Source organism: Pseudophryne corroboree, chromosome 2 (assembly GCF_028390025.1).
Source record: "Pseudophryne corroboree isolate aPseCor3 chromosome 2, aPseCor3.hap2, whole genome shotgun sequence".
Classification (NCBI taxonomy): domain Eukaryota; kingdom Metazoa; phylum Chordata; class Amphibia; order Anura; family Myobatrachidae; genus Pseudophryne; species Pseudophryne corroboree.
In genome coordinates, this window is record NC_086445.1 from 1,055,237,083 (window position 1) to 1,055,263,550 (window position 26,468).

A 26,468-nucleotide genomic window follows, 5' to 3' on the forward strand; every position below is an offset into this window, starting at 1 on the left:
GATAGGGAATATAGAGTGTAAGCTCACTGGGGCAGAGGCTGATGTGACTGATACTCTCTCTGTAATGTGTGTACATGTGATAGGGAATATAGAGTGTAAGCTCACTGGGGCAGAGGCTGATGTGACTGATACTCTCTCTGTAATGTGTGTGTACATGTGATAGGGAATATAGAGTGTAAGCTCACTGGGGCAGAGGCTGATGTGACTGATACTCTCTCTGTAATGTGTGTACATGTGATAGGGAATATAGAGTGTAAGCTCACTGGGGCAGGGGCTGATGTGACTGATACTCTCTCTGTAATGTGTGTGTACATGTGATAGGGAATATAGAGTGTAAGCTCACTGGGGCAGAGGCTGATGTGACTGATACTCTCTCTGTAATGTGTGTGTACATGTGGTAGGGAATATAGAGTGTAAGCTCACTGGGGCAGAGGCTGATGTGACTGATACTCTCTCTGTAATGTGTGTGTACATGTGATAGGGAATATAGAGTGTAAGCTCACTGGGGCAGAGGCTGATGTGACTGATACACTCTCTGTAATGTGTGTACATGTGATAGGGAATATAGAGTGTAAGCTCACTGGGGCAGGGACTGATGTGAATGGGCAGATATTCTCTGTACAGCGCTGTGGAATATGTGTGCGCTATATAAATAACTGGTAATAATGGCTGTATAACCTTTGCATGGAGAGTGACCGCTCCTGTTTCCTGTCACTGTAGGTGGACGTCCTCCGCGCTCTGGGAGCAGAGATCGTCCGCACTCCAACTAACGCCCGATTTGATTCGCCTGAGTCCCACGTGGGCGTTGCGTGGCGGCTGAAGAATGAGATTCCCGACTCTCACATCCTGGATCAGGTACTGGGATCACAGGGAAATTGTCTGAGGGAAGAGGTTTGAGGCACAGTGGCCCCTGTGAGAGTCATTGTGGGATGGGAGCTGTAGTGGGAGGCCTCTGAGTAGGGGTAATAGAAAACACTATGGTGGCTTTATGTGGCACAGGATGAGGGATGGCGGCAGGAGGCACAGAGTGGAACCGCTGGTATATAGAATGAGGCACACAGAATGAGGCTGCAGTATGAAGTGGTGGCTGTGGGATACACAGAATGGAGGCACAGGAGGTGCAGTGAGGCACAGAGTGGAACCGCTGGTATATAGAATGAGGCACACAGAATGAGCCTGCGGTATGAAGTGGTGGCTGTGGGATACACAGAATGGAGGCACAGGAGGTGCAGTGAGGCACAGAGTGGAACCCGTGGTATATCGAATGAGGCACACAGAATGAGCCTGCGGTATGAAGTGGTGGCTGTGGGATACACAGAATGGAGGCACAGGAGGTGCAGTGAGGCACAGAGTGGAACCCGTGGTATATAGAATGAGGCACACAGAATGAGCCTGCGGTATGAAGTGGTGGCTGTAGGATACACAAAATGAGCCTGCGGTATGAAGTGGTGGCTGTGGGATACACAGAATGGAGGTGCAGTGAGACACAGAGTGGAACCCCTGGTATATAGAATGAGCCTGCGGTATGAAGTGGTGGCTGTAGGATACACAGAATGGAGGCACAGGAGGTGCAGTGAGGCACAGAGTGGAACCCCTGGTATATAGAATGAGGCACACAAAATGAGCCTGCGGTATGAAGTGGTGGCTGTGGGATACACAGAATGGAGGTGCAGTGAGGCACAGAGTGGAACCCCTGGTATATAGAATGAGGCACACAGAATGAGCCTGCGGTATGAAGAGGTGGCTGTGGGATACACAGAATGGAGGTGCAGTGAGGCACAGAATGTGAGGTCAGAGGCCTGTGAGAAGGAGCAGTGGAACATATCTCCAGGCTGATGGCGGATATGGGAGGTGAGGTGATGTGAGGCACAGAGAGGCCATTGCAGCGTTGTCCGCAGTTTGTAATGTGGATTTCTCTGTCCTAGTACCGGAACGCCAGTAATCCGCTCGCTCACTACGACGGAACCGCAGAGGAGATCCTGCAGCAGTGTGATGGTGCGTAATCCAATCTGTCACACACTAAGGGGAGAGTCTCATTCCAGTCTGTCTGTCACACACTAAGGGGAGGGGTCTCATTCCAGTCTGTCCATCACACACTAAGGGGAGGGGTCTCATTCCGGTCTGTCCGTCACACACTAAGGGGAGGGGTCTCATTCCAGTCTGTCCGTCACACACTAAGGGGAGGGGTCTCATTCCAGTCTGTCTGTTACACACTAAGGGGAGGGATCTCATTCCAGTCTGTCCGTCACACACTAAGGGGAGGGATCTCATTCCAGTCTGTCCGTCACACACTAAGAGGAGGGGTCTCATTCCAGTCTGTCCGTCACACACTAAGAGGAGGGGTCTCATTCCAGTCTGTCCGTCACACACTAAGGGGAGGGGTCTCATTCCAGTCTGTCCGTCACACACTAAGGGGAGGGGTCTCATTCCAGTCTGTCTGTTACACACTAAGGGGAGAGTCTCATTCCAGTCTGTCCGTCACACACTAAGGGGAGGGGTCTCATTCCAGTCTGTCTGTCACACACTAAGGGGAGGGGTCTCATTCCAGTCTGTCTGTTACACACTAAGGGGAGGGGTCTCATTCCAGTCTGTCCGTCACACACTAAGGGGAGGGGTCTCATTCCAGTCTGTCCGTCACACACTAAGGGGAGAGTCTCATTCCAGTCTGTCCGTCACACACTAAGGGGAGGGGTCTCATTCCAGTCTGTCTGTCACACACTAAGGGGAGGGGTCTCATTCCAGTCTGTCCGTCACACACTAAGGGGAGGGGTCTCATTCCAGTCTGTCTGTCACACACTAAGGGGAGAGTCTCATTCCAGTCTGTCCGTCACACACTAAGGGGAGGGGTCTCATTCCAGTCTGTCTGTTACACACTAAGGGGAGGGGTCTCATTCCAGTCTGTCCGTCACACACTAAGGGGAGGGGTCTCATTCCAGTCTGTCCGTCACACACTAAGGGGAGGGGTCTCATTCCAGCCTGTCCGTCACACACTAAGGGGAGGGGTCTCATTCTAGTCTGTCTGTCACACACTAAGGGGAGGGGTCTCATTCCAGTCTGTCTGTTACACACTAAGGGGAGAGTCTCATTCCAGTCTGTCCGTCACACACTAAGGGGAGGGGTCTCATTCCAGTCTGTCTGTCACACACTAAGGGGAGGGGTCTCATTCCAGTCTGTCTGTTACACACTAAGGGGAGGGGTCTCATTCCAGTCTGTCCGTCACACACTAAGGGGAGGGGTCTCATTCCAGTCTGTCCGTCACACACTAAGGGGAGGGGTCTCATTCCAGTCTGTCCGTCACACACTAAGGGGAAGGGTCTCATTCCAGTCTGTCCGTCACACACTAAGGGGAGGGGTCTCATTCTAGTCTGTCTGTCACACACTAAGGGGAGGGATCTCATTCCAGTCTGTCCGTCACACACTAAGGGGAGGGATCTCATTCCAGTCTGTCCGTCACACACTAAGGGGAGGGGTCTCATTCCAGTCTGTCTGTCACACACTAAGGGGAGGGGTCTCATTCCAGTCTGTCTGTCACACACTAAGGGGAGGGGTCTCATTCCAGTCTCTGTCACACACTAAGGGGAGGGGTCTCATTCCAGTCTGTCTGTCACACACTAAGGGGAGGGATCTCATTCCAGTCTGTCTGTCACACACTAAGGGGAGGGGTCTCATTCCAGTCTGTCTGTCACACACTAAGGGGAGGGGTCTCATTCCGGTCTATCTGTCACACACTAAGGGGAGGGGTCTCATTCCAGTCTGTCTCACACACTAAGGGGAGGGGTCTCATTCCGGTCTGTCTGTCACACACTAAGGGCAGGGGTCTCATTCCGGTCTGTCTGTCACACACTAAGGGCAGGGGTCTCATTCCGGTCTGTCTGTCGCACAGTAATTGTAGGGGTCTCATTCCAGTCTGTCTGTCACACACTAACAGGAGGGTCTCATTCCAGTCTGTCCGTCACACACTAAGAGGAGGGGTCTCAATCCAGTCTGTCCGTCACACACTAAGGGGAGGGGTCTCATTCCAGTCTGTCCGTCGCACACTAAGAGGAGTGGTCTCAATCCAGTCTGTCCGTCACACACTAAGGGGAGGGATCTCATTCCAGTCTGTCCGTCACACACTAAGAGGAGGGGTCTCATTCCAGTCTGTCTGTCACACACTAAGGGGAGGGGTCTCATTCCAGTCTGTCTGTCACACACTAAGGGGAGGGTCTCATTCCAGTCTGTCGCACACACTAAGGGGAGGGGTCTGATTCCGGTCTGGTGGTCACACAGTAACGCACTAGCGGGAGGGGTCGGAGTCTGGTCTGGCGGTCACACACTAGGGGGAGGGGTCTGATTCCGGTCTGGCGGTCACACACTAGGTGGAGGGGTCTGATTCCGGTCTGGCGGTCACACACTGGGGGGGAGGGGTCTGATTCCGGTCTGGCGGTCACACACTAGGGGGAGGGGTCTGATTCCGGTCTGGTGGTCACACACTAGGGGGAGGCGTCTGATTCCGGTCTGGCGGTCACACAGTAGCACACTAGGGGGAGGGGTCTGAGTCCGGTTTGGCGGTCACACAGTAGCACACTAGGGGGAGGGGTCGGAGTCAGGTCTGGCGGTCACACAGTATCACACTAGGGGGAGGGGTCGGAGTCCGGTCTGGCGGTCACACAGTAACGCACTAGGCGGAGAGGTCGGATTCCGGTCTGGGGGTCACACAGTAACACACTAGGGGGAGGGGTCTGATTCAGGTCTGGCGGTCACACAGTATCACACTAGGGGGAGGGGTCGGAGTCCGGTCTGGCGGTCACACAGTAACGCACTAGGGGGAGAGGTCGGAGTCCGGTCTGGGGGTCACACAGTAACGCACTAGGGTGAGGGGTCAGATTCCGGTCTGGCGGTCACACAGTAACGCACTAGGGGGAGGGGTCGGAGTCCGGTCTGGCGGTCACACAGTAGCACACTAGGGGGAGGGGTCGGAGTCCGGTCTGGCGGTCACACAGTAACACACTAGGGGGAGGGGTCGGAGTCCGGTCTGGTGGTCACACACTAGGGGGAGGGGTCTGATTCCGGTCTGGCGGTCACACAGTAGCACACTAGGGGGAGGGGTCGGAGTCCGGTCTGGCGGTCACACAGTAGCACACTAGGGGGAGGGGTCGGAGTCCGGTCTGGCGGTCACACAGTAACACACTAGGGGGAGGGGTCGGAGTCCGGTCTGGTGGTCACACACTAGGGGGAGGGGTCTGATTCCGGTCTGGCGGTCACACAGTAGCACACTAGGGGGAGGGGGAGGAGTCCGGTCTGGCTGTCACACAGTAGCACACTAAGGGGAGGGGTCGGAGTCCGGTCTGGCGGTCACACAGTAACACACTAGGGGGAGGGGTCTGATTCCGGTCTGGCGGTCACACAGTAGCACACTAGGGGGAGGGGTCGGAGTCCGGTCTGGCGGTCACACAGTAGCACACTAGGGGGAGGGGTCTGATTCCGGTCTTGTGGTCACACACTAGGGGGAGGGGTCTGATTCCGGTCTGGCGGTCACACAGTAGCACACTAGGGGGAGGGGTCGGAGTCCGGTCTGGGGGTCACACAGTAGCACACTAGGGGGAGGGGTCGGAGTCCGGTCTGGCGGTCACACAGTATCACACTAGGGGGAGGGGTCGGAGTCCGGTCTGGCGGTCACACAGTAACGCACTAGGGGGAGAGGCCGGAGTCTGGTCTGGCGGTCACACAGTAACACACTAGGGGGAGAGGTCTGAGTCCGGTCTGGGGGTCACACAGTAACACACTAGGGGGAGGGGTCTGATTCCGGTCTGGCGGTCACACAGTATCACACTAGGGGGAGGGGTCGGAGTCCGGTCTGGCGGTCACACAGTATCACACTAGGGGGAGGGGTCAGATTCCGGTCTGGCGGTCACACAGTAACACACTAGGGGGAGGGGTCAGATTCCGGTCTGGCGGTCACACAGTATCACACTAGGGGGAGGGGTCAGATTCCGGTCTGGCGGTCACACAGTAACACTAGGATACACTGTTTCGGGCGCACACTGTAGAAGTCGTTGGGCGAGCTCCTGTGCTGCTGGCAGGACACTGATCGGGTGCAGCTGCCAATGATTAACCACAGAGTATACAGAGGTGTCTATATTTAGCACACTTGGCTGACGCAGTGGACGGGGAGAGTAGCAGCTGTGTGTCCTCACACTGTGTACACTATACAGGCTGGCATGGAGGAACAGGTGATCACTCTCTGGCAAGGACAGGGTGTGTTACATGCTGGGAGGCTAAACAAATACTGGTTCCCAAATGCGTTCCTCAAGGCACCCCAAGGATGTGGATGCCCAGAGGAACTAATGTTACAAAGACAGTAGTGGCATTTAATACTGTGACGTATAGCGTGCACATTGATCACATTTCTTTGGAAACAATATTTGCAGTTTTTCCTTCAAGTAGTAACACAAAGCGATGACTGGGGCTACTAATTGGTGAGCAAGCCACGTAACGCTGCCCGTGGGAGAAGCAGCTGGTTCTGAGATCTGAGCCTTGTCCCTGTGACACGCTGATCGCCATAGCGAAGCCGAAAAATGCCGGCGCTTGAATTGAAAAGTAAAACTGTTGTGGATAAGGCGTATACATGGTATAAGCATACTCCCCTGCTCCGCATCCCATTATAATCTCTGTACGTTGGGTTCCGTTGTATAACTTGGACGGAATCATGATCGGAACACCAACTTTCAGTGCGCCAAGTGTCCGCGTCTGGTGTTTCCTTTATTGCGCCTCTCCCTGATGTCACAGCGAGATCACACATACCTCAGCTTCTCTCTAGGTCACTAAGCTATACAATAGGGAGAACGCCGTCCACATTCACCTCGTAGTTTCTGTGTGATGCCGGAACGAACAAAGAAAAGTTATAATTTTTTCTCTAACGTCCTAGTGGATGCTGGGGACTCCGTAAGGACCATGGGGAATAGACGGGCTCCGCAGGAGACAGGGCACTTTAAGAAAGAATTTGGATACTGGTGTGCTCTGGCTCCTCCCTCTATGCCCCTCCTCCAGACCTCAGTTTGAATCTGTGCCCGGACGAGCTGGGTGCTACTTAGTGAGCTCTCCTGAGCTTGCTATAAGAAAGTATTTTGTTAGGTTTTTTTTATTTTCAGGGAGATCTGCTGGCAACAGACTCCCTGCATCGTGGGACTGAGGGGAGAGAAGCAGCCCTACTCACTGAAGATAGGTCCTGCTTCTTAGGCTACTGGACACCATTAGCTCCAGAGGGATCGTACACAAGATCGCACCCTTTGTCGTCCGATCCCGGAGCCGCGCCGCCGTCCCCCTTGCAGAGCCGGAAGACAGAAGCCGGTGACAGAAGCAAGAAGACTTCGAAATCGGCGGCAGAAGACTCCAGTCTTCAAACTGAGGTAGCGCACAGCACTGCAGCTGTGCGCCATTGCTCCCACATTAAACCCACATACTTCGGTCACTGTAGGGTGCAGGGCGCAGGGGGGGCCGCCCTGGGCAGCAATTGGGCACTGTATATATGTATGAGCCCCCGCCAAAATTGTACATGAAAGCGGGACAGAAGCCCGCCGTCGATGGGGCGGGGCTTCTTCCTCAGCACTCACCAGCGCCATGTTTTTTCTCCACAGCACCGCTGAGAGGAAGCTCCCCAGTCTCTCCCCTGCAGTTACACAGTAGAAGAGGGTAAAAAGAGAGGGGGGGCACATAATTAGGCGCAAAAATCAATATAAACAGCAGCTACTGGGTTAACATTAAGTTACTGTGTTATTCCTGGGTCATATTGCGCTGGGGTGTGTGCTGGCATACTCTCTCTCTGTCTCTCCAAAGGGCCTTATGGGGGAATTGTCTTCAGATGAGCAAATATGTGTGTGAGAGGGTGTCTCCGTCGACAACGCCGACACCTGTTTGGATATGTGTAATTAAGTGCTAAGGTGAATTTATTACACAAAAGATTAGAGAACAGACAGGGAATCTACCCATGTCTGTCCCTATGTCGCAGAGACCTTCAGAGTCTCTCAATGATCACTATCCAAAATGATAGACACTGATATCGACACGGAGTCTGACTCCACTGTCGACTACAATAATGCAAGTTACAGCCAAAATGGCAGAAAAGTATTCAATATATGATTATTGTAATAAAAGATGATTTACATATCACTGATGACTCATCTGTCCCTGACACGAGAGTACACATGTTTAAGGGCAAGAAAGCTGAGGTAAATTTCCCTCCTCTCATGAGGAAAAAGAGCGGGAATCTCCAGACAAGAAGCTGCAGCTTCCCACAAAGAATTCTCAGGGAATATCCTTTCCCCACTAGGGCCAGTATACGATGGGAATCTTCCCCTAGGGTGTCACGTTTGCCCAAAGGGTAGCCCTGACTTAACAGCTATTCTCAGGAATCCTACAGATAGCGTGCACATTCTGGTACACTACTCAGACCGGCGATTGTGTCGGCATGGGTTTATAGCGCTGTGGCAGCGTGGACAGGTACCTTATCAGCAGAGATTGAGACCCTAGTATGTATATATATATATATATGTAAATGATGCTGTCTTCAGAGATATATATATATATATATATATATATATATATATGTGTGTATATATATATATATATATGTATGTATATATGTATATATATATATATATAAAACATGCCCAAAGAGACATGAGTATGCTGGGTCCTAGAGTCAAAGCTATGTCGATTTCTGCTTGACGTGTCCTGTAGAATGTGCAATGGACAGATGATGCCGACTTAAGAGGCATATGGAAGGCTGAGGATTGTGTGGAGAAGGGATCTCGGACCTGGTCTCCACAGCTATAGCTGGTAATTCTGATATTTTGCCTTATATTCCTGCACAGCCTAGGAAAGCACGACATTATCAAATGCAGCCTTTCGAACAAAGAAACAAGAAAGTCCGAGGTGCGTCCTTTCTTGCCAGAGGCGGGGGCAGAGGAAAGAAGCTGCACAACACAGCTAGTTCCCAGGAACAGAAGTCCTCCCCGGCCTCTACAAAATCCACCGCATGTCGCTGGGGCTCCACAGGCGGAGCTAGGCCCGGTGGGGGCACGCCTTCGTAAGTTCAGCCACAAGTGGGTTCACTCCCTGTTAGATCCCTGGGCAATAGATATTGTGTCTCAGGGATACAAGCTGGACTTTGAGAAGATGCCCCCTCACCGACGGCCCTGCCGGCTTCCCCCCACGAGAGGGAAACAGTGTTAACTGCAATTCACAAATTGTATCTTCAGCAGGTGGTGGTCAAGGTTCCCCTCCTTCAACAAGGAGGGGGTTATTATTCGACCATGTTGTAGTCCCGAAACCAGACTGTTCGGTCAGACCCATATTGAATTTAAAATCCCTGAACATATACCTGAAAATGTTCAAGTTCAAGATGGAATCGCTAAGAGCAGTCATTGCAAGCCTGAAAGGGGGAGATTTTATGGTGACTCTGGACATAAAGGATGCATACCTTCATGTCCCCATTTATCCACCTCATCAGGCGTACCTCAGAATTGCGGTACGGGATTGTCATTACCAATTTCAGACGTTGCCGATTGGTCTCTCCACGACCCCGAGAATATTCACCAAGGTAATGGCGGAAATGATGGTGCTCCTGCGGAAGCAAGGTGTCACTATTATCACGTACTTGGACGATCTCCTCATAAAAGCGAGATCAAGAGAACAGTTGCTGAACAGCGTATCACTTTCTCTGGAAGTGTAACGGCAACACGGCTGGATTCTATATATTCCAAAGTCGCAGTTGGTTCCTACAGCTCATCTGCCTCTCCTAGGCATGATCCTAGACACAGACCAGAAAAGGGTTTATCTCCCGATAGAGAGAGCTCAGGAGCTCGTGACAGTGGTCAGGAATCTATTAAAACCAAAACAGATGTCAGTGCATCACTGTACTCGAGTCCTGGGAAGGATGGTGGCATCATACGAGGCCATTCCCTTCGGCAGGTTCCATGCGAGGACCTTCCAATGGGACTTACTGGACAAGTGGTCCGGATCACATCTTCAGATGCATCGGTTAATCACCCTATCCCCCAGGGCCAGGGTGTCTCTCCTGTGGTGGCTGCAGAGTGCTCACCTTCTCGAAGGTCGCAGATTCGGCATTCAGGACTGGGTCCTGGTGACCACGGATGCAAGCCCCTGAGAGTGGGGGGCAGTCACACAGGGAAGAAATTTCCAAGGGCTGTGGTCAAGTCAGGAGACTTGCCTTCACATCAACATCCTGGAACTAAGGGCCATATACAACGCCCTACGTCAAGCGGAGTCCCTGCTTCGCGACCAACCGGTCCTGATTCAGTCAGACAATATCACCGCAGTGGCTCATGTAAACCGCCAAGGTGGCACAAGGAGCAGGGTGGCGATGGTAGAAGCCACCAGAATTCTTCGCTGGGCGGAGAATCACGTAAGCGCACTGTCAGCAATGTTCATTCCGGGAGTGGACAACTGGGAAGCAGACTTCCTCAGCAGGCACGACCTCCACCCGGGAGAGTGGTGACTTCATCAAGAAGTCTTCATGCAGATTGCAAGTCGGTGGGAACTGCCACAGGTGGACATGATGGCATCCCGCCTCAACAAAAAGCTGCAGAGATATTGCGCCAGGTCAAGAGACCCTCAGGCGATAGCTGTGGACGCACTGGTGACACCGTGGGTGTTCCCGTCGGTCTATGTATTTCCTCCTCTTCCTCTCATACCCAAGGTGCTGAGAATCATAAGGAAAAGGGGAGTGAGAACAATACTCTTTGTTCCGGATTGGCCAAGAAGGACTTGGTATCCAGATCTGCAAGAAATGCTCACAGAGGACCCGTGGCCTCTGCCTCTAGGACAGGACTTGTGCAACAGGGGCCCTGTCTGCTGCAAGACTTACCGCGGCTGCGTTTGACGGCATGGCGGTTGAACGCCGGATCCTAGCAGAAAAAGGCATTCCGGATGAGGTCATTCCTACGCTGATAGAGGCTAGGAAGGATGTGACGGCTCAACATTATCACCGAATATGGCGAAAATATGTAGCTTGGTGTGAGGCCAGGAAGGCCCCTACGGAGGAATTCCAGCTGGGCCTTTTCCTTCACTTCCTACAGTCGGGAGTGACTTTGGGCCTTAAATTGGGTTCCATTAAGGTTCAGATTTCGGCCTTATCCATTTTCTTTCAAAAAGAACTGGCTTCTCTGCCTGAAGTTCAGACGTTTGTAAAGGGAGTGCTGCATATTCAGCCCCCTTTTGTGCCTCCAGTGGCACCTTGGGATCTTAACGTGGTGTTGAGTTTCCTGAAATCATACTGGTTTGAACCACTCAAAACGGTGGAAGTAAAATATCTAACGTGGAAGGTGGTCATGCTATTAGCCTTGGCTTCGGCTAGGCGTGTGTCAGAATTGGCGGCTTTGTCACATAAAAGCCCTTATCTGGTTTTCCATGCGGATAGAGCAGAATTGCGGACCCGCCCACAATTTCTGCCGAAAGTGGTTTCATCCTTTCATATAAACCAACCTATTGTGGTGCCTGTGGCTACTACTGACTTGGAGGATTCCGAGTCACTGGATGTAGTCGGGGCTTTGAAGGTTTATGTAGCCAGAACGGCTAAGGTCAGGAAAACAGAATCTTTGTTTATCCTGTATGCTTCCAACAAGCTTGGGGCGCCTGCTTCAAAGCAAACTATTGCTCGCTGGATCTGTAACACGATTCAGCAGGCTCATTCTGCGGCTGGGTTGCCGCTGCCTAAATCAGTTAAGGCCCATTCCACAAGGAAGGTGGGCTCTTCTTGGGCGGCTGCCCGAGGGGTCTCGGAATTACAGCTTTGCCGAGCGGCTACTTGGTCGGGTTCAAACACCTTTGCAAAGTTCTACATGTTTGATACCCTGGCTGAGGAGGACCTTGTGTTTGCTCATTCAGTGCTGCAGAGTCATCCGCACTCTCCCGCCCGTTTGGGAGCTTTGGTGTAATCCCCATGGTCCTTACGGAGTCCCCAGCATCCACTAGGACGTTAGAGAAAATAAGATTTTACTTACCGGTAAATCTATTTCTCGTAGTCCGTAGTGGATGCTGGGTGCCCGTCCCAAGTGCGGACTTCTTCTGCAATACTTGTATATAGTTATTGCTGCAATAAGGGTTATGTTATTGTTTCATCAGGTTTGTCTGATGCTCTTCTGTTGTTCATACTGTTAACTGGGTAAAGTTATCACAAGTTATACGGTGTGATTGGTGTGACTGGTATGAGTCTTACCCTGGATTCCAAAATCCTTTCCTTGTACTGTCAGCTCTTCCGGGCACAGTTTCTCTAACTGAGGTCTGGAGGAGGGACATAGAGGGAGGAGCCAGAGCACACCAGAATCTAAATTCTTTCTTAGAGTGCCCAGTCTCCTGCGGAGCCCGTCTATTCCCCATGGTCCTTACGGAGTCCCCAGCATCCACTACGGACTACGAGAAATAGATTTACCGGTAAGTAAAATCTTATTTTTTTTCTCCTACGTCCTAGAGGATACTGGGGTCCACATTAGTACCATGGGGTATAGACGGGTCCACCAGGAGCCTTTGGCACTATAAGAGTTTAATAGTGTGGGCTGGCCCCTCCCTCTATGCCCCTCCTACCAGACTCAGTTTAGAAAATGTGCCCGGAGGAGCCGGTCACAGCTAGGGGAGCTCCCAGGAGTTTTTCTAGTTTTATTGTTTTGAGTTTGTCATTTTACAGGAGGCTGCTGGCACGAGACTGCCTGCTTCGTGGGACTTTAGGGGGCGAGAACGGCCCAACCTCCTGAGAGTTAATGGTCCCGTTTCTCTGCTGACAGGACACGGAGCTCCTGAGGAAACCATTCGCGAGCCCCACCATAGTGCAGCGTACCATCTCGCAGCACGCCACCACCCCTAACAGAGCCTGAAGAAAGAAGAGTGGTGAGTACAGCGCCAGCGTCCCAGTTAGCGGGTCGCCGGCGGGAATAGGGTAAGAGGTGCGCTCCAGGTAGGCTCAGAAGGACACACGCTGCGGCGGGTCCCGCTGTGAGGGGCCCAAGATACCCACACTGCTAACAAGCGTTTCTACACTTAGATAAAAATTACCACAGGGCCAGTATAAAATAATGCGGGAAGCCGCGCGCCATTACAAGGGGCGGGGCTTCCCACTGAGCGGATCCTGCGGCTCTATGGCGCCATTTCCCTCTGCAACTCAGACAAGCACTACACAGGGAAGCGCAGCTCCTCTAACAGGACCCAACGTCTCCTCAGCGGTACCCGGGGGTCTTAGTGGGGGGGAGGGGGAGCAGTGTACATATTATAAGCACTACGGTGCTTGGTTGTTGTGACCCAACTTAGTTTTCTCTAACGTCCTAGTTGGATGCTGGGGACTCCGTAAGGACCATGGGATAGACGGGCTCCGCAGGAGACATGGGCACTTTAAGAAAGAATTAGGAATACTTGTGTGCACTGGCTCCTCCCTCTATGTCCCTCCTCCAGACCTCAGTTTGAATCTGTGCCCAGACGAGCTGGGTGCTGTTCAGTGAGCTCTCCTGAGCTTGCTGTAAGAAAGTATTTTGTTAGGTTTTTTATTTTCAGGGAGCTCTGCTGGCAACAGACTCCCTGCATCGTGGGACAGAGGGGAGAGAAGCAGCCCTACTCTCTGAAGATAGGTCCTGCTTCTTAGGCTACTGGACACCATTAGCTCCAGAGGGATCGTACACAGGATCTCACCCTCGTCGTCCGATCCCGGAGCCGCGCCGCCGTCCCCCTCGCAGAGCCGGAAGACAGAAGCCGGGTGAAAGAAGCAAGAAGACTTCAGAGGCGGCAGAAGACTCCGTTCTTCACTGAGGTAACGCACAGCACTGCAGCTGTGCGCCATTGCTCCCACACTACACCCACATACTCCGGTCACTGTAAGGGTGCAGGGCGCAGGGGGGGGCGCCCTGGGCAGCATTTGGACCTCTTTTTGGCAAAAGTAAACATATATACAGTTGGGCACTGTATATATGTATGAGCCCCCGCCAAGAAAATGTATATTTAAGCGGGACAGAAGCCCGCCATCGAGGGGGCGGGGCTTCTCCCTCAGCACTCACCAGCGCCATGTTTTTCTCCACAGCACCGCTGAGAGGAAGCTCCCCGGACTCTCCCCTGCTTATACCACGGTAGAAGAGAGGGTTTTAAAGAAGAGGGGGGGGGCACATAATTCGGTGCAGATAATAACAGCGCTACTGGGTAAACATTAAATTGCTGTATTTTTTCCTGGGTCATATAGCGCTGGGGTGTGTGCTGGCATACTCTCTCTCTGTCTCTCCAAAGGGCCTTGTGGGGGAATTGTCTTCAGATGAGCATTCCCTGAGTGTGTGGTGTGTCGGTACGTGTGTGTCGACATGTCTGAGGTAAAAGGCTCTCCCAAGGAGGTGATGGAGCTAATTTGTGTGTGTGTGTGGTGTCTCCGTCGACAACGCCGACACCTGTTTGGATATGTGTAAGAGCTGAGGTGAATTTATTGCACAAAAGATTAGAGAACAGACAGGGAATCTACCCATGTCTGTCCCTATGTCACAGTGACCTTCAGAGTCTCTCAGTGATCACTATCCAAAATAATAGACACTGATATCGACACGGAGTCTGACTCCAGTGTCAACTACGATAATGCAAAGTTACAGCCAAAATGGCAGGAAAGTATTCAATATATGATTATTGTAATAAAAGATGATTTGCATATCACTGATGACTCATCTGTCCCTGACACGAGGGTACACATGTTTAAGGGGAAGAAAGCTGAGGTAAATTTCCCTCCTCTCATGAGGAAAAAGAGCGGGAATCTCCAGACAAGAGACGGCAGCTTCCCACAAAGAATTCTCAGGCAGTATCCTTTCCCTACTAGGGCCAGGATGTGATGGGAATCTTCCCCTAGGGTGTCACGTTTGCCCAAAGGGTAGCCCTGACGTAACAGCTATTCTCAGGGATCCTGCAGATATCATGCAGTAAAAGTACTTTGAAGTCCATTTACACACATGCTGGTACACTACTCAGACCGGCGATTGTGTCGGCATGGGGTTATAGCGCTGTAGCAGCGTGGACATTGAGACCCTAGTATGTGTATACATATGTATGTATGTATGTATATGTATATATATATATATATATATATATATATATATATATATATATATATATAAAACATGCCCAAAGAGACCTTAGTCTACTGGGTTCTAGAGTCAACGCTATGTCGTTTTCTGCTAGATGTGTCCTGTGGAACATGCACAGGTGATGCCGACTAAAAGAGGCATATGCAAGGTTTACCTTACAAGGCTGAGGAATTGTGTGGAGAAGGGTTCTGCTTGTATATAGTTATTGCTTCAATAAGGGTTATGTTATGGTTGCATCAGGGTTGGACCTGATGCTCTGTCATACTGTTGACTGGTTGTTATAAACTCATGTTATACGGTGTGATTGGTGTGGCTGGTATGAATCTTGCCCTGGATTACCAAAATCCTTTCCTTGTACTGTCAGCTCTTCCGGGCACAGTTTCTCTAACTGAGGTCTGGAGGAGGGGCATAGAGGGAGGAGCCAGTGCACACCAGATAGTATTAAATCTTTCTTTAGAGTGCCCAGTCTCCTGCGGAGCCCGCTATTCCCCATGGTCCTTACGGAGTCCCCAGCATCCACTACGGACTACGAGAAATAGATTTACCGGTAAGTAAAATCTTATTTTTCTCTAACGTCCTAGTGGATGCTGGGGACTCCGTCAGGACCATGGGGATTAGCGGGCTCCGCAGGAGACAGGGCACATCTAAAAAAGCTTTTAGGTCACATGGTGTGTACTGGCTCCTCCCCCCATGACCCTCCTCCAAGCCTCAGTTAGGTTTTTGTGCCCGTCCGAGAGGGTGCAATCTAGGTGGCTCTCTTAAAGAGCTGTTTAGAAAAGTTTTTTTTAGGTTTCTAATCAGTGATTCCTGCTGGCGACAGGATCACTGCAACGAGGGACTTAGGGGAGAGACTTGCAACTCACCTGCGTGCAGGAGGATTGAAGTCTTAGGCTACTGGACACTGAGCTCCAGAGGGAGTCGGAACACAGGTCAGCCTGGGGTTCGTCCCGGAGCCGCGCCGCCGATCCCCCTTACAGACGCTGAAGAACGGCAGAACGGAGGTCCGGAAACAGGCGGCAGAAGACTCCTCAGTCTTCATGAAGGTAGCGCACAGCACTGCAGCTGTGCGCCATTGTTGCTACACGGCTCACTGATCTCGGTCACGGAGGGTGCAGGGCGCTGCTGGGGGCGCCCTGGGCAGCAATATAGATTACCTTAGAGGCAAATAAATACATCACATATAGCCATTAAGGCTATATGTATGTATTTAACCCAGGCCAGTTTTCCTAATAACCGGGAGAAAAACCCGCCGAGAAAGGGGCGGAGTTTATTCTCCTCAGCACTCAGCGCCATTTTCCTGACCAGCTCCGCTGGTGAGGAAGGCTCCCACTCTCCCCTGCACTACAGAAACAGGGTTAAAGAGAAGGGGGGCATAAATTGGCGATATAATTATATATTAAGAGCGCATATATATATAGAAACAACACCTTCTAGGGTTGTTATATACATTATGGCGCTTTTGGTGTGTGCTGGCAAACTCTCCCTCTGTCTCCCCAAAGGGCTAGTGGGTCCTGTCCTCTATCAGAGCATTCCCTGTGTGTGTGCAGTAGGTCGGTACGTGTGTGTCGACATGTATGAGGAAAATGTTGGTGAGGAGACGGAGAAAATTGCCTGTAATGGTGATGTCACTCTCTAGGGAGTCGACACCGGAATGGATGGCTTATTTAGGGAATTACGTGATAATGTCAACACGCTGCAAGCCGGTTGACGACATGAGACAGCCGGCGGACAAATTAGTATCGGTCCAGGCGTCTCAGACACCGTCAGGGGCTTGTAAAAACGCCCATTTACCTCAGTCGGTCGACAGACACTGACACGGACCCCAGTGTCGACGGTGAAGAAACAAACGTATTTTTCCTTTAGGGCCACAAGTTACATGTTAAGGGCAATGAAGGAGGTGTTACATATTTCTGATACCACAAGTACCACAAATAAGGGTATTTTGTAGGGTGGGAATAAACTACTTGTAGTTTTGCCTGAATCAGATAAATTAAATGAAGTGTGTGATGATACGTGGGGTTCCTCCGATAGAAAGTTATGGGCGGTATACCCTTTTTCCCGCCAGAAGTAAGGGCGAGTTGGAAAACACACCTTAGGGTGGATAAGGCGCTCACACGCTTATAAAAAACATGGCGTTACCGTTTCCAGATACGGCCGCCCTCAAGGAGCCAGCTGATAGGAAGCTGGAAAATATCATAACAGTATATACACACATACTGGTGTTATACTACGACCAGCAATCGCCTCAGCCTGGATGTGCAGCGCTGAGGGGGCTTGGTCGGATTTCCTGACTGAAAATTTTGATACCCTTGACAGGGACAGGATTTTATTGTCTATAGAGCATTTTAAGGATGCATTTCTATATATGTGTGATGCGCAGAGGCATATTTGCATTCTGGCATCAAGAGTAAATGTGATGTACATATCTGCCAGACGAAGACACGACAGTGGTCAGGTGAGGCAGATTCCAGACGGCATATGGAAGTATTGCCGTATAAAGGGGCGGTCCATTGGACCTGGTGGCCATGGCAACAGCTGAAAAATCCACCTTTTGTTACCCCGAGTCACATATTGGCAGAAAAGGACACAGTCTTTCAGTCTCAGTCCTTTCGTCCTCATACGGGCAGGCGGGCAAAGGCCAGTCATATCTGCCCAGGGGTAGAGGAAAGGGAAGAAGACTGCAGCAAGCAGCTCATTCCCAGGAACAGAAGCTCCTCACGGCTTCTGCCAAGTCCGCAGCATAACGCTGGGGCCGTACAAGCGGACTCAGGTGCGGTAGGGGGTCATCTCAAGAGTTTCAGCAACACTCGCAAGGGAACTCCGGGATCCTACATGTAATATCCCAGGTGTACATTGGAAATTCGAGACGTCTCCCCCTCACACAATTCACAGGCTGTATTCCCAGCAGGTGATAATCAAAGTACCCTTCTTACAACAAGGAAGGGGGTAGTATTCCACACTATATTGTGGTACTGAAGCCAACCGGCTCGGTGAGATCTGAAATATTTGAACACTTACATACAAGCGTTCAAATCAAGATGGAGTCACTCGGAGCAGTGATAGCGAACCAGGAAGTAGGGGACGATATGGTGTCACTGGATATCAGGGACGCTTACCTACAGGTCCAAATTTGCCCTTCTCACCAAGGGTACTTCAGGTTCCTGGTACAGAACTGTCACTATCAGTTCAGACGCGGCCGTTTGGATTGTCCACGGCGCCCCGGGTCTTTACCAAGGTAATGACCGGAATGATGATTTTTTCTTAAAAGAAACATGGACGCTTTCCTGATAAGGGCAAGGTCCAGAGAACAGTTGGAGGTCGGAGTAGCACTATCTTAAGTAGTTCTACGACAGCACGAGGGGATTCTAAATATTCCAAAATCGCAGCTTTTTCCGACGACACGTCTACTGTTCCTAGGGATGATTCTGGACACAGTCCAGAAAAACGTGTTTCTCCCAGTGGAGAAAGCCAGGGAGTTATCCGAGCTAATCGGGATCCTCCTAAAACCAGGAAAAGTGTCAGTGCATCATTGCACAAGAGTCCTGGTAAAAATGGTGGCTTATTACGAAGCAATTCCATTCGGCAGATTTCCCGCAAGAACTCTTCAGTGGGATCTGCTGGACAAATGGTCCGGATCGCATCCTCAGATGCATCAGCGGATAACCCTATATCCAAGGACAAGGGTGTCTCTCCTGTGGTGATTACAGAGTGCTCATCTTCTAGAGGGCCGCAAATTCGGCATTCATGATTGGATGCCGGTGACCACGGAGGCCAGCCTGAGAGGCTGGGGAACAGTCACACAGGGAAAAAATTTCCAGGGAAGTGTGATTAAGTCTGGAGAATTCTCTCCGCATAAATAAGCTTAGAGCAAATTTATAATGTTCTAAACTTAGCTAGACCTCTGCTTCAAGGTCAGCCGGTATTGATCCAGTGGGATAACATCACGGCAGTCGCCCACGTAAACAGAAAGGGCGGCACAAGAAGCAGGAGGGCAGTGACAAAACTGCAAGGATTTTTCGCTAGGCGGAAAATCATGTGATAGCACTGTCAGCAGTGTTCTTTCCGGGAGTGGACGACTGGGAAGCAGACTTCCTCAGCAGGCATGACCTCCACCCGGGAGAGTGGAAACTTCATAGGGAAGTTTTTCAACATGATTGTGGACCGTTGGCAAAGACCAAAGGTGGACATGATGGCGTCCCGCCCGAACAAAAAACGGGACAGGTATTCCGCCAGGTCATGAGACCTTCAGGCGATAGCTGTGGATGTTCTGGTAACACCGTGGGTGTACCAGTCAGTGTATGTGTTCCCTCCTCTGTTTCTCATAACCAAGGTATTGAGAATTATAAGACATAGAGGAGTATGAACTATACTAGTGGCTCCGGATTGGCCAAGAGGGACTTGGTACCCGGAACTTCAAGAAATGCTCACAGAGGACTAAGGGCCTGGGGAGCTAAGAAGGGACTTGCTTCAGCAAGTACCATGTCTATTCCAAGACTTACCGCGGCTGCGTTTGATGGCATGGCGGTTGAATGCCGGATCCTGAAGGAAAAAAGGCATTCCATAAGAGGTCATACCTACCCTGGTCAAAGCCAGGAAGGAGGTGACCGCACAACGTCATCACCACATGTGGTGAAAATATGTTGCGTGGGTGAGGCCAGGAAGGCTCCACGACGGAAATTCAACTAGGTCGATTTCTACACTTCCTGAAAACAGGAGTGTTTTGGGCCTCAAATTGGGGTTCATTAACATTTAAATTTCGGCCCTGTAGATTTTCTTCCAGAAAGAATTGACTTCAGTTCCTGAAGTCCAGATTGTAAAGGGTGTATTGCATATACAGCTTTTTTGTGCCTCTAGGGGCACCGTGAGGTTTCAACATAGTGTTGGGATTTCTTAAAATCATATTGGTTTGAACAGCTCAAATCTGTGGATTTGAAATATCTCACATGGAAAGTGACCATGCTGTTGACCAATATCTCACATGGGAAGTGACCATGTGTTAGCCCTGGCCTCGGCCAGGCGATTGTCAGAATGGGCGGCTTTGTCTTACAAAAGCCCATATTAAAATTTTCCATTTGAACAGGGCAGAACTGGGACTCGTCTCCAGTTTCTTCCTAAAGGGGTGTCAGCGTTTTCACCTGAAACAACCTGTTGTGGTGCCTGCGGCTACTAGGGACTTGGAGGACTCCAAGTTACTAGACGTTGTCAGGGCCCTAAAATATATATATATATATATATATATATATATATATATATATATATATATATAGTTAGGACGGCTGGAGTCAGAAAGTCTGACTTGCTGTTTATATTGTATGCACCCAACAAGCTGGGTGCTCCTGCTTCTAAGCAGTCTATTGCACGCTGGATTTGTAGTACAATTCAGCTTGCACATTCTGTGGCAGGCCTGCCACAGCCGAAATATGTAGATGCCCATTCCACAAGGAAGGTGGGCTCATCCTGGGCGGCTGCCCGAGGAGTCTCGGCATTACAACTTTGCCGAGCAGCTACGTGGTCAGGGGAGAACACGTTTGTAAAATTTTACAAATTTGATACTCTGGCTAAGGAGGACCTGGAGTTCTCTCATTCGGTGCTGCAGAGTCATCCGCACTCTCCCGCCCGTTTGGGAGCTTTGGTATAATCCCCATGGTCCTGACGGAGTCCCCAGCATCCACTAGGACGTTAGAGAAAATAAGAATTTACTTACCGATAATTCTATTTCTCGTAGTCCGTAGTGGATGCTGGGCGCCCATCCCAAGTGCGGATTGTCTGCAATGCTTGTACATAGTTATTGTTACAAAAATCGGGTTATTACTATTGTTGTGAGCCATCTTTTCAGAGGCTACTTCGTTTTGTTATCATACTGTTAACTGGGTTCAGATCACAAGTTGTACGGTGTGATTGGTGTGGCTGGTATGAGTCTTACCCGGGATTCAAGATCCTTCCTTATTGTGTACGCTCGTCCGGGCACAGTACCTAACTGAGGCTTGGAGGAGGGTCATGGGGGGAGGAGCCAGTACACACCATGTGACCTAAAAGCTTTTTTAGATGTGCCCTGTCTCCTGCGGAGCCCGCTAATCCTCATGGTCCTGACGGAGTCCCCAGCATCCACTACGGACTACGAGAAATAGAATTATCGGTAAGTAAATTCTTATTTTACCACTGCTATAGGGGCGCTATGTGGCTGGCTCTGACTTCTGTGTCTCTCTAAGACCCTGCCTACATATACTGTGCTTTCACCCAGTGTGTGTGTGTGTGTGTGTGTGTGTGTGTGTGTGTGTCCCTTCACAATCATGTCCAGGGACTGTGTGTCTTGTACAGCGGAATGTCTCTCACCCCCTGGGGACTCACTACCCTGTACTTAGGATAGTGCTCACTCCCAGTCCAGTGGGGCTAAAACCCCCGTGGTTGGCCTCCATTAAAGGGATGATTTCATATATTTCTACTATGTTGTCTAATAATGGAAAGGAAACACAATTCTTGCGGCAGTCTATGGATGACCTGATACATAGAGATTCAGCTCCCATGCCTGCACCCCAAGCTCTCGCCATTTGCCCACAAATGCGTACTCTGGCCCACATCATGCAGGGTGGTACTGACCCTGATACGTCGGATCCTGAGGAGGGTGAGGTGGATGCGAGTGGGGGGGATGCCGTCCTGTCACAGGGTATTCAGGCCCTCATTGGGGCTATTAGAACTGTCCTGCATATTCCTGACAAACAGATGAGGTTGAAGAGGAATCTTAGTTTAATACTAAAAAGAAATCCTCGGATACCTTCCCGCTTCAAAGGAATGAAATGCCCTTTTTGAAGAAATGTGGGTAAACCCTGATAAAAAGTTTCAGATCCCTAAGAGATTGATTTTTTTCCTTTCCCTCTCCTGCAGAGGATAGGAAGAAATGGGAAAACCCGCCGATTGTGGACGCATCTGTGTCCAGGTTGTCGCGTAAGATAGTCTTACCGGTTCCCAATGCTGCGTCCTTAAAAGTCTTTATACACATCGGCGGTGGGGTGGCCCAGAGACCCACTATTGCTTGTGCATGGGTCACTAGGGCCATTGCTAAATGGTCAGGTAATCTAATTGACGGGTTAGATTCCTTAACCAGGGACGATATTGTTTTCCTCCTGAAGCATATTCAAGATTCTGCTAACTTTATGGTGGAGGCCATCAAAGAAATTGGTCTACTCAACGCACGCACCACTGCCATGGCAGTGTCAGCATGCAGGGGCTTGTGGCTACGCCAGTGGACTGCAGATGCGGATTCCAGGAAAGGCGTGGAAAGCCTACCATTCACGGGTGAGGTCCTCTTTGATGATGAACTGGATACGTGGATATCCGAAGCTATGGCGGGTACTTCTACATACCTTCCTTCCGCAGCAGCACCAGCTAGGAAAACCAACTCTGCAGTCCTTTCGGACAGCAAAATTTAAAGGCAAATCCAAGGGTTCTTCTACGACCTTCAAAGGGAATAGAGGTAAACCCAGAAAACCTGCTGCTGCAGGTTCTCAGGAATAGGCCTCCGGGTCTGCTTCCTCAAAGCCCTCAGCATGACGGTGGCGCACACTGCCTGGAAGACTGGCAGGTGGGAGCCAGGTTGTGTTATTTCAGTCACATTTGGGAAACATCATGCCAAGATCCCTGGGTAAAAGATCTTATCACACAGGGTTACAGACTGGAGTTTCAGGAACTCCCACCTCACAGATTCTTCAAGTCAGGCTTACCAGCTTCTCCAGAAGCAAGTTTGACCTTACAGGCAGCAATTCAGAAACTGGTACAGGCCCAGGTCATTGTTCCAGTTCCAATTCTCCTACAATACAAAGGGGTACCGAAACCGGACGGTTCGGTAAGGCCCATATTGAACCTCAAGTCACTGAACCCGTATATAAGGATGTTCTAATTCAAGATGGAGTCTCTGAGCGCGATGATCTCGAGTCTGGAGGAAGGGGAATTCCTGGTGTCTCTGGACATCAAGGATGTGTTCCTTCATGTTCCGATTTGGCCGCCTCATCAGGCTTATCTAAGGTTTGCATGGCAGGACTGTCACTACCAGTTCCAGGCCCTGCCATTTGGCCTCTCTACGGCACAGAGGGTGTTTACCAAGGTAACGACAGAGATGATGTTTGTCCTCCGCATGCAGGGGGTGAACATTTTACCATCCATGGACGACCTGCTGATCAAGGCACCGTCCAGAGAGACGTTGTTGCACAGCATTTCCCTGTCGACTCGCCTACTCTAGGATCATGGGTGGATTCTGAACCTGCCTAAATCTCACCTGGACCCAACAAGGAGACTTACGTTCTTGGGAATGATACTGGATACAGAGGCACAGAAGGTGTTTTTTCCGATGGAAAATTCATTGGTGATCCAGTCCATGGTGCAGGATGTCCTGAAACCGTCCTGGATATCGGTGCATTTTTGCAAACGCCTCCTAGGAAAGATGGTAGCCTCTTACGAGGCACTACAGTACGGAAGGTTTCACGCAAGACCCTTCCAGGTGGATCTGTTGGACAAGTGGTCCGGACCACATCTTTACATGCACCAGAGGATACGTCTGTCGCCAAAAGCCGCCAGGATCTCCCTCCTGTGGTGGCTTCAGACGTCTCACCTGACCGAGGGTCGCCGGTTCGGGATTCGAAATTGGATTCTGCTAACTACAGAGGCAAGCCTCAGAGGTTGGGGAGCAGTCACCCAAGGGGAGCAGTTCCAAGGAAATTGGTCAAGTCAGAAGGCCGTTCTTCCGATCAACATTCTGGAACAAAGGGCCATATACAACGCCCTTCTTCAGGTGTCACATCTTCAAGATCAAGCCATTCAGGTTCAGTCAGACAACGTAACGGCTGTAAAGTACATAAACCGACATGGAGGAACGAAGAGCAGAGCTGCGATGTCGGAGGTAACAAAAATTCTCCTCTGGGCAGAAAGACACACGGTGGCATTGTCGGCAATCTTCATTCTGGGAGTAGACAACTGGGAAGCGGACTTCCTCAGCAGACACGACCTCCACCGAGGAGAGTGGGGCCTTCACCAGCAGGTGTTCGAGTCCTCGACACGTCGGTGGGGAATTCCACAGATAGACATCATGGCCTCTCGTCAAAACAAGAAGCTATTGTTCCAGGTCGAGGGACCCACAAGCTGTGGCGGTGGACGCTCTGGTGACTCCATGGCTTTACCAGATGATTTACATGTTCCCACCTCTTCCACTGATCCCAAGAATTCTCAAAAGAATAAAAAGGGAAAAGGTTCAAGCGACTGTCATTGCTCCAGACTGGCCGAGAAGGGCCTGGTACGCGGATCTCCTAGAGTTGCTCCTGGAGGACCTGTGGCCTCTACCTCTGCGAGAGGATCTTCTGCAGCAGGGCCGTTCGTCTATCAAGACTTACTGCGGCTACGTTTGACGGCATGGAAGTTGAACTTCAGATTTTAGTCCGGAAGGGCATTCCGAACAAGGTTATTCCTACCCCGATCCAGGCTAGGAAAGGGGTAACGTCTAAACATTACCACTGTATTTGGAAAAAATATGTCTCGTGGTGTGGAAACAGGAAATTTCCTGCAGTGGAATTTCAACTGGGATGTTTTCTCCTTTTTCTACAGTTGGGTGTGGATGTGGGCCTCCGTTTGGGCTCCTTGAAAGTCCAGATTTCGGCCTTGTCCATTTTCTTCCAGAAACAGTTGGCTTCTCCTCCTGATGTTCAGACGTTCTTGAAAGGTGTTCTGCACATCCAACCACCCTTTGTGCCTCCCACGGCATCCTAGGATCTTAACTTGGTATTGCGATTTCTGCAATCGGACTGGTTTGAACCTTTACAGGAAGTGGACCTTAAGTTTCTTACGTGGAAGACTGTTACACTGTTGGCCTTGGCTTCCGCAAGGCGTGTGTCCGAACTGGGGGCGTTGTCTCACAAAAGCCCCTATTTGATTTTTCATGAAGATAGAGCTGAACTCAGAACTCGACAGCAGTTTTTCCTAAGGTGGTGTCGGCATTTCATATCAACCAACCTATTGTGGTTCCGGTGTAGCAGAGGTGTCGCGAAACATCTAAATCCCTGGATGTGGTGAGGGCATTGAGGATCTACATGAAGAGGACAGCTTGTCACAGAAAATCTGACTCGCTGTTTGTTCGCTATGATCCCAAGAAAATTGGGTTAGGGTAGTGCTCTGGCACATGCTCACCTTGCAATTTGGACACTTCCCTTTCAGCTTTCGTGCAAGTCCAGTAATTGTCCCTCCAGTCTATTGCTCGCTGGTTCAGACTTACTATCCAGCAGGCTTATTCATCGGCAGGATTGCCGGTTCCGAAAGTACAGGCCACTCTACTAGATCTGTGGGTTCTTCCTGGACGGCTGTCCGGGGTGTCTCGGCTTTACAGCTCTGCCGAGCGGCTACTTGGTCGGGTTCGAACACATTTTCTAAATTCTACAAGTTCGTTACTTTGGCCTCTGAGGACCTTCATTTTGGTCAATCAGTTCTGCAGGAACCTCAGCACTCTCCCACCCGGTCTGGGAGCTTTGGTACATCCCCATGGTACTAATGTGGACCCCAGCATCCTCTAGGACGTAAGAGAAAATAGGATTTTAATTACCTACCGGTAAATTATTTTCTCGTAGTCCGTAGAGGATGCTGGGCGCCCTCCCGGTGCTTCGTTTTTTCTACACTGTTACTTGGTTAAGTATTTTTGTTGGTTCAGCCGTCCCTGTTCCTGTTCAAGTTGGTTAGCTTGGCTTTCCGATTGTTTGTGTGAGCTGGTGGGAATCTCACTGTTCAGTTTAATCCTTCTCTCGAAGTATGTCCGTCCCCTCGGGCACAGTTTTTAGACTAAGTCTGGTAGGAGGGGCATAGAGGGAGTGGCCATGGCTCCTAGTGGACCCATGTATACCCCATGGTACTAATGTGGACCCCAGTATCCTCTACGGACTACGAGAAAAGTATTTACCGGTAGGTAATTAAAATCCTATTTATTTATTTATTTATTTATTTATTTTTACAGTCTTCATAGTTGATAAACAGCCTCTAGAAGTATCTTTCCCAAGGAAAATTCCTACGTACAGATACAGTCTGTACCGTCTTATTATGTACGGAACAACGTAACGGTAATGGCAGCACCGGTGGCTGTGCGCGCCCGAACGGAGCAACACTTGAATTGTTCTGTTGGGTGCCATCTAGTGGATGCCAGTGTGCACAGTGCTTGAATCCCCCCCCCCATAGAGGTGAGGAGCAGCATTTGCCTCTTATTATATAGGATAGGTTACCTAAGGTATCTCTTATTTCTTGTGCACATGAGGTGTGGTGCTGGGTGTGGAGGCTTCTGTTCTCTCCATGTCGGTTAGTAATGGGGTCCTCAGTCCATACTGTATACTTCTCCCATGTGAACCAGACGGA

The 26,468-nt window shown here is 50.5% G+C and overlaps 1 protein-coding gene across 4 annotated transcripts in view; it reads left to right on the forward strand.

Annotated features, from left to right (window-relative positions):
- Positions 1-26,468, forward strand: part of CBS (cystathionine beta-synthase) — a 224,249-nt gene that overhangs the window by 118,500 nt on the left and 79,281 nt on the right. For all 4 annotated transcript variants that reach the window (XM_063956910.1, XM_063956913.1, XM_063956911.1 and 1 more), the window contains exons 6-7: positions 721-855; positions 1,926-1,995. In XM_063956910.1, coding sequence (XP_063812980.1) covers positions 721-855; positions 1,926-1,995 — 205 coding nt within the window. The remainder of the gene's footprint in view (positions 1-720; positions 856-1,925; positions 1,996-26,468) is intronic.